The sequence below is a fragment of the Apaloderma vittatum genome, unplaced genomic scaffold (genome assembly GCF_000703405.1).
Source record: "Apaloderma vittatum isolate BGI_N311 unplaced genomic scaffold, ASM70340v1 scaffold31886, whole genome shotgun sequence".
In the NCBI taxonomy this organism is placed as follows: Eukaryota; Metazoa; Chordata; class Aves; order Trogoniformes; family Trogonidae; genus Apaloderma; species Apaloderma vittatum.
In genome coordinates, this window is record NW_009723890.1 from 1 (window position 1) to 8713 (window position 8713).

General features: G+C 57.0%; 1 protein-coding gene across 1 annotated transcript; it reads right to left on the reverse strand.

Annotated features, from left to right (window-relative positions):
- Nucleotides 1–80: 80 nt before the first annotated feature.
- On the reverse strand, nt 81–8361 carry MMS19 (MMS19 nucleotide excision repair homolog (S. cerevisiae); the record flags this gene model as incomplete). The annotated part of the gene is made up of 16 exons (XM_009872282.1): nt 8322–8361; nt 7509–7609; nt 5381–5455; nt 4738–4807; nt 4374–4502; nt 4074–4135; nt 3714–3800; nt 3338–3412; nt 3004–3081; nt 2569–2707; nt 2043–2197; nt 1785–1863; nt 1415–1540; nt 1014–1095; nt 569–666; nt 81–206 (listed from the first exon to the last, which is right to left on the reverse strand). Coding segments are annotated over exons 1-16 (1522 nt in total), but the record flags the coding sequence as incomplete, so codon positions are not given.
- Nucleotides 8362–8713: the final 352 nt, after the last annotated feature.

An 8713-nucleotide genomic window follows, 5' to 3' on the forward strand; every position in this document is an offset into this window, starting at 1 on the left:
CAAACAGCTGCAGCAGCCAGCCCACTCATGACCCCTGGGGCAACGTGCCCTCCCTGCTGCCCCGCAAACAGCAGGGTTACCTTTCTGCACCTTCCGGAGATGCTGCAGCAGGACTGGGACGGTTTCCCTCACAATGCTGGTGTGGGTTGACACAGCTGCCAGCTGCTGCAGCGAGCAGTGGTCATGGGAGCTGTCCTCCTCCCGCTCTGAAGAGGAACAGATCAGAGGGGTGGTGGGGTGAGCACAGGCTCCCTCGCTCAAGGGTGCTGGAGGCCCAGGACCCTGCCAGGGTGGATGAGTGAAGCAGCACAGCAGAGCTAGCCCATGCCAAGCACAAGGCATGCTGCACCTCCTCCACAGAGGTGATCCTGGCCACGCAGGCTGGTCACCAGCACCACGCGTGGCCTTCCCTGTGCCAGCACCACAGTCTCTGTGCTGGGAATCCCCCAGAGAGTGCCACCCACCTATGCCATACACAGCCCCACTGCCTGGGAGAAGCCAAACAGGGATAGCACAGGCTTCACCCCAAAATCAAACATCAGTCCTTTCCCAGGGCCACCAGCCCTACCTGACTGGAGCTCCTCCTCAAGCCTGGGCACCATGTGTCCAGAGAAAACCTTTGGGTATAGGGGGGCCAGAGATCCCGCTGCCTCCATCGCTGCTTCACTGCCATGGGGAAAGCAAGTGAGAGGGATGATGTGAGCACTGCAAACCCAGGGCTGATTGCACACCAGCTGCATAGATTTGAGTCAGAAGGGGCCTCCAGAAATCCACTTCTTAGAAATGTGCGTTTTTCACCCTACTGGCAGACAGAGCCCCCTACTTTGGCAGGCCCGGACTTTCCAATTTCCAGCCCATAAATGCCTGGTTTACGACTTTGCTCTCGCACACACATGGTCTTTTAGTTCTGACAGTGCCTTCTCCAAGAGTACAGCCCTGCTCTGCAGCAGGGCCAGGTTTTGTTTCTCTCCCTAGAGTGTGGGTGACAGCAGTGGTGCCAGCCTGCCCCTCACCTGCTCTGGAAATCCTTCTCATGCAGAGCAAGACGGATGAGGTGATCCACAACCAGCTCCAGGTCAGAAGGAGACAGGAAGCCTGGAACAAGAGCCATAGAGGAATCCCACCCTTGGCCAAAGGCAAAGATGCCAGGGCTCTGGCCAGCATCCTTCCCTCTCATCCGGGCTGGCAGCAACATAGCAGCATGCCAAAGATCAGAGATAGTAGGTGTCCAGCACAACCAGGCAAGAGAGACACCACATGTCCCTGGGCCTCACGGCCTGGGTAGAAAATGCTGTGACTGCTCACGTGCACCTACAGGCAGCAGGCAAGGATGTCCCACCAGCCACATGACATCACGTCTCCCAGAGCAGGGTGATGCTTCCCTCTGCCTCCCCAAGGGAAACAAGGGACCAACCTTGCAGGGAGCCCAGGACAGTTAGTGCCCTGATCCCGACCAGCTGCAGCTGCACGTTGGGATCCGTCAGCGCTGAGAACACCACAGAGCAAATGGAGGCTCGGAGAGACAGCAGAGTACTCTCATCTGCGGAGAGAGGCATAAAGTCACTGCCTGTGCCTGGCTGTCACCTCACAGCCACCACCACAGCACCTGATAGACCCTTTCTGGGGCCCTACTGGTTGACATCCAACCAGGTAGCATCCCTGGGACACAGCAGCACATGCAGCCACCCAGGTCAGTGAGCTTCTCTGTCAGCATATGGGAAGGTGAGGTCAGAGCCAGCAGCCCCCTGGACACAGGCGCCTCCAGAGGAACCAGCAAGCCTCACCTTCTTCCACATGTCCCCACTTCTGCTGCAACTCCAGGAAGCCCAGCAGCATTTCCAAGATTGTCCTTCTCTGGCTGCTCTGCAGGGACATAAAGGCATAACCCAAATCACTGTCACTACTGGGACACAGCTGTGTCTCAGCCCAGTGCCACAAGGGTGCCCACAGGGTCCCCACTGGCAGCCAGGGACAAGCCCTGCAGAGCCAGCGGGATGCTCAGCCCTGCTGCCTGCGCACATAGAGCCCAGGGCACCCCTCACCTGCGAGTGCCTGGTGTACTGCTCCAGTAGCAGAGGCAGGACGCTGTGGGTGACGTGGTGGTAGGCGCGGAGGGAGGCCCTCGCTGCTGCCTGCAAGAGTTTGGCACTTGGCCACACCAGCTTCATGTCGGGCTCGCAAAGATGATGCCTGCAATCTGAGATAGGCTGGGTGTCAGCTGCGCTGGCAGGAGCTTCTTGCCTCATGTACGGGGACGCAGCTGATATCTGGGCTGGGACGTCCTGCCGGGGCGTAGCTCTGAGCTGTCGCACAGGCTCCCTAACCGAGCTGCTTCCCCCACCTCCAAACACAGCCTTGAATGCCCCAATCCCAGCAGAGAAGAAAGCATCTCAATTCCTACTGTGCCCCCCTTCCCCTCCCTTCCTGCAGCCAGTTCCCTTGGAGAAGCCAACAGTGGCTGGTAAGAGCCAGAAAAAGAAAGAGGTTTCAAACAGAACAGGAGGGCAGATCTCTAGCCAGAAGCATGCCTGCAGGTTCGGGGCAAGGGTAGGTCTCTGTGCTAGCTACCTTGCAGGATGCTGCTGAGGAAGGAGTCCAGCAGGTCCTCAGTGTCAGAGCTGAGCACAGAGCAGGACAGGCAGGCAGAGAGGGCATGCAGTGCAGTCAGGCACTCTGCCTCAACCTTCTCACTCGCTGTCTGGAACACCTGCAGGAGAGGCCGTAGGATAAGCTAAGCTCTGTACTGACCTCAACTGTAGGCTTCACGCTCCCAGCACGCTCCTGCCTCACTTCCCACATGCTCTGAACATGCACTGTGGCACATCCAAATCCCAAGGACACACTAAGAGAGCTGGCTTGCCTTCCCCCACACACTTTTCAGCTGAGGCTGTCCAAGCTAGGGGCTGCTGGGAGATACAGAGCCTGTCTGGGGTGGCTGTGAACTCCTGCTCAGCAGAAGCCCAACGGCGGTGGAGCATGTGTTAGGGACCCCACAGTACTCACTTCCCTGCGCAGGGATGACCAGAGGCTGGGGAGGAATTCCTGGAGCTCCTTCTGTCCGTAGACAGCACAGCAGGCGGTCTGCAAGAGGGAGCCAGGAGAAAGCATCAGAGAGAAACCAGTAAGAGAACACAGATCATGGACACTGCCCATCCTGGCAGGCTCATGTTGAACTGCCCAAACCACTTATAGGAGAGACAAAAAGGAAAGAGGGATGCAGGACACTAGGACTCTGGAAATTGTGAAAAAAAATGCCGGGGAGAGGGGCTCAGAGGTGGCTGGCTGCGGCTGCCACAGGCCAGCTGTGGGCTGAAGGGAGTAGGGGATCCCTCCTCACCAGAGTCTGCAGGGAGTCAAGCTTGGCACTTTGCAGGTCTGAGTCCATCTTCTCAATAAGCAGAGGGAGCAGGAACTGCAGAGAGAGGTACTAAGACTCAGCCCACCCTTTGTACCACCTTGTCCATGGCCCTGCAGGGCTGCAAGCTCAGCCCAGGAGAGCAGATGCGGAAGAACAGGCAGCCCCCTCCCAGGATGTCAGCATCAGCACCCTTCCCACTCCCAGCCTCAGCACAAGACATGGCTGTCCTAGTGCAGGCTCCTAATCCCCACTGTTCCTTCCCCACAGAGCCACAGTGGGAGCTGCAGCAGTAGGAAATGCAGCCTGTGCCCAGGGAACAGTGAGGTTGCTCAAGAACCCCCTAGGAACTTCCTACCTCAGCGAACTGAGGGGTGGAGGCCAGTACAGACCGGAGGCTCAGGATCAGATCTTCTCTCTGGATGCCGTGAGGGTCATTGGGGGGCTGGAAGGGAAACAGAGATAGCAGGTCACCAGTCAGGAAACCTCCCAGCCCAGCTATCAGACAAGGCTGCATCACCCCCTCTCCAGCAAGGCACCAGCAATGTCAGTCACTGCAGCCAGCCCAGCACTGTCCTGTCAGCTTGGGTACCAGAGCTTGCAGCTAACACTGCCCAGCCAGGACTCTTGTCCTCTCCCTTCCCATCCCCTGGTGGGGACATGATCCCCTGGAAAAAACCAGAAGGAATAGGCTGTGGCACAGGGCAGACTCACTCACTGGAGTAAAATCAATGGGGAAGTAGCAGGATGTCACTTCAAACAGCTCCTCGACAAAGGGACCTGCAAGGAAAGGATAGAAGATGTGAGCAGAGACACTGAGCAAAAAAGGCACAGAAGCTATGCCCATCATCCATGTGTCCTGGTTTTGGCTGGGACACCCTGAGAGGCTGGCTCTGCAGCTCCTAAAGCATGTCAGGGACAATCCCAGCTCTAATCAGACCCAAGGGCCATCCTTTCAGCAGCTCAAAGAAAAGAGGCATGTTCCCCACTCAGCTCTGCACAGCAGGCACACGCTCACCCAGGGCGTAGCTCTTGGCAATGAGGTCACGCACGATCTGGAAGGCCACCAGCAGGTTGCGGGGATCCTTCTCCCCATCCATCACCTGGATGAAGCCAAAGGTGAAGTCGGCGCCCAGGCCCTTCAGCTCTGCAGAAAGAAAGAGCGTGAGCAGATGCAGGACACCAGACCTCACCAACATGGTGTGAAATCAGCCAGGTTTCCCCAGCCCTGCAGTCCTTTCAGCTCTCCCCAGGCATCAGAGCACCAGAGCATCAGAGCATCACCCAGGCACCAGAGCATCAGAGCCTTCAGAAAAACGTGAAAGCGAGCCATTTTCCCAGCCCGGACAACCCGAGAGTGGTTCTGGCATCTGCCTTCTCACCTTCCTCCCTGGTACCCATGAAGTTGGTGATGATGCTGTAGACTGTGTGGCGGTCCACCTGCAGCAGGGACTGGAGGGAGAAGCAGAGGAATCAAAGCAAGCTTCCACGCATGGCAGTGTTGTTACCTACCACCCAAGGGCAGCGCATACCCTTGAAAAGGGTGCAGAACTCCCCAGCAGCTCAGCTGCTGCTTCCCCGCACACAGATCCCAGCTACAACAGACAAAGCGTGCACACGCCCATGCAACGGCACCCAAACACGACTGTGTCCATCACTGCATGAATGCAGCATCACTGTCACACCAAAGCCCAAGGCCCTGCCAGCTCGAACAATCTTAAACTGGACGAGAATTTGGGTGCTGAAGGCACTTATATACAGCCTGGAGAACACAGCGAAGGCAACAACTTCCCCAGGGCTGAGAAAACAGGACAGGGGCCAAACAACATCCTCAGCTGCTGCCTGTCTCTTGCTCTGCAGGGAGACACGCTGTCTCCAAGGTCCGCAGAGGCACTGCACTGTGCTGAACGATGCACTACACTGCACTGCTGCTGAATGTGCTCAGTCCTTGGGGCAGGGAGGCCGCGCTCAGACACCCAGGGAGCAGGAAGCAGGGACAGGAGGATGGGAAATCACATTGCTCACCTGCACATGTACCTCCTGAAAGATGGCTTTGAGCACAGATACCGCTAGTCCAGGGGACAGCACCTCACACATGCTCTGGGGATAAGAAAAGAAAATCAAGATAGAAAACCGTGAGGGCAGACACATAACAGAGCTCCTGCTTCTGTACAGCAGCCACCTGCAGGATCCTCTCCTGTGCCAAGGAGAGCTCACCGCCCCCAGAGATAGGACAGGACAAGATGTCCAGCATCTGTGCTGTTCCCCAGGGAACCCTTGCTCCTATAACAGCACAGGGTGAGAAATTTAGGCTGTCTCCTCCCCGTTGCCCCTCTGCAAGGGGTGCAGAAGAAGCAGGCCGACAGGGCAATGTTGCTGGGCAGGAGCTGGCAGCCCAGCCAGGCCCTGCTTGACACACTGCTCCAACCTGTACTCAGGTGTTGCACCTCCCTGGCACTGTTCCAGAGCACATCCCAGCTCTGCGGGCTGCAGAGCGTGAGCTCACCAGCGCGTGGAGTCCCTGGAGCACCGAGGGGATCACAAGGTGATGATCTTGCAGCCGATTTTCATAGAACAGGACCAGATGCAGTACTGTCAGAAAGATACCAGCATGCATTACTCCCAGAAAATGCAGCTGCCGGGCACCGGCCCCAGCTCTGCTGAAAGCAGCAGCTGGATGAAGAGCAAATACATCTCACTCTGGTGAACAGGATGAGCTGCCACTGTTGGGTGCGCCTACCTGGCTCCAATGCCTTTGCCCTCTCCCCATCAGCCACCCCCATCAGAGCGGCTGCTCAGAAGCAGTTACCCTGGCCTGTCCAGACACGTGGGTGCAGACACAAGCAGGGGAGCAGCGGACGCCTGCTCAGCGAAGGCTGGAGGATGTCATGGGGTGGAGCAGGAGCTCCAGCTTCCCTGCAGTCAGCTCCACAACACGTTCCCAGCCCCTGAGTCACAGCCACGGGCGCCTGCACACCCCGGCCCTGGGGAGTGGCAGCAGGAAGCAGACTGGAAGAGCCGGCTAGCAGCATCCTGCACCCACAGCTGCTGCAGAAACTCAACCCCCCAGGAGGCAGCCTGACACAGCACTTGAGAAATGAACTCCGTGAAGAGGGACACAAAGGGAGACTGGGCCAGCTGGGGGTGTCACAGCAGCCACCTGCACCCTGCCAGGAAGCTGGCTCTGCCTGCCCTCCTCCATTGCTCCTGGTGACCTGGCTTTAACGTGGCTTGTTCCCCTTGCCCAGCTGCCCTGTCTTTCTCAGGCATCCCCACTGAGCCTCCCCACCTCTGGCTGCCCCTCTAGAGCTCCTCAATCCCCATCACAGTCACCACATCCGACTCCAGCTACACCAGTAGTTAATCTATCCATACTCTCTCTGCACAGCTGCTCTCAGCCTGTCTGAGACTTACAGAGACAAATGCCAAGGAATATGCACCTTTTACTTTCATCCTTCCCTTCCTCCACCTCACTTACTACCCAGGACCCCTGCCCTGCCAGTCTGCTGGCACAGGTTCGGCTGCCGATCAGCAAGGCCCCCAGGCCAACTCAAAGTTTGGCAGCACTTACTACTGGCTTCCCCCCCAGCCAGCCAGTTGCTATGGGGCATTTACCACAGCCACACCTTCTCCTTGTCTCCATGAATGGGGCATCTTCTTCTCCCCACCCCAGTCCTCCACTCCACTGTCATCTTTACATTGATGTTCCCTCCTCCCCAGGCCCTTAGGTTCCCCCAGAGTTAACTTGGGCAGGCCACAGAGCTGCACCAGCAGCATGACTCACTTTGTGAACGATGGTTTTCCTGCACTGAATCATCACCCAAGGATTTTGACAAGCAGATGTGTCCCCAAAGGCTCCCACAAGGCACTGAGCACACCTGGATGTGCAACACCCACATACTGCCGGGGGCACCAGCTGCAGCCCAGGGCTTTGGCGTGCTCAGGGAGTCACCCAAACTGTGCAGTGAGGTTGGCCAAAAGGCTGCAGCGTGAGGCCCTGTGCCTTCCTTGGACTTCGACACTGAAGAGACACATGCAAAGTTGTCACGGTGCAAAATTAATCCCTTTGACAGCCACAGAACGGACACTCGAGCAGAACAGGCTTTGTGCCCAACCTGCCAGCAGCCACTGAAAGTCCCAGAGCAGTCCTCACCTTCCTTCTCCTGGAGCAAGGAGTAACACTGGAGCAGGACTTGTGACAGCAGCTGGATGCCTCGTCCTCGTGTCCGAGGATCTGTGTTCTCCAGGCAAGACCTAGCCCAAGTGGGAAGAAAGCCCAAGAGGCCTGTTGTGAGCAGGGACAAGCATGAAGCACATCCTGAGCAGATATATTATAAATCCAAAAAGGTATTGTTCCCATCTGACTTGCTGGCAGGGTTGGAGCAGACTCCTCTTGCCCTGACTGTGCTGCATGCGTGCAGCTGGCCTCACAGCCCTGCAGAAAAAATCTGAGCTCTCAAATCAGATCAAAGAAATTGCTCCTGCACCATGCCTGGTACCTGAATCTCAGGCTCCCAAGAACACAAGGGATGAAAAAGGGCAAAGCCTCTTAATGCTGAGGCAAACGCAGCCTCCAGCTTGGGAGAAACGAGTCTCCTCGAGTCCCAGGACATGACAGCTCAGAGACAGAAACAAAAGCCAGCCAACTGGTGACATGGTGATGAGCAGCTGTGTGCTCAGGACAGTCCAGACTGAGAAGTGCCTGATACCTCTCCTCAGTCCTGGGAGAGCATCAAGAGCTGCTTCTTTCCCAAACAGCTCCCAAGTCCTGGGAGGGCAAAGCACTGCTCAGGCACCATGCTGCGAGCAGACAACACCCTTGCACGCCTGTGTGCTGCGGTGCATCTGCCAGCGCTGAAGCCAGCTCATTCTGGATGAACATACTTTTCCTTCTCACTCCCTCCTTGTGGGAATCTCCTCTGCAAGGCCCTTATGCAATGTATAACATATATAAGGTTTTTCTTACCCCAGGGCTTCCACAAGCTGCAGCACGGTCCAGCTTCCATCTTTCACACCTGGAGGAAGGAGGTAGGGTGAACCAAAGAGACTCCCAGACCATCAGTCAGGCACAGCGCTGGAGACAGATGCCGAGAAGGGCCCTGGCACTACAATAGGAAAGGCTGGCTGGGTGTCAGCACCTCGCTAAAACACTGAAATAACCATATACACCTAGCTGGCGGAGCTGCCTCCAGCCCTGCCTGTGAACACGTATGGGACCAAGAGCTGCCTCAACTGGATCAGAGCTGAGAGCAGGCAGCAAGGAGTGAGCTTGCCTGCACTTTGCCTCTACCCTCTCCCTGCAGCCTGGCTGCAGCTGTCACCAGTGTGTCTCTTCCGAGCAAAGAAGTCTCGCTGTGC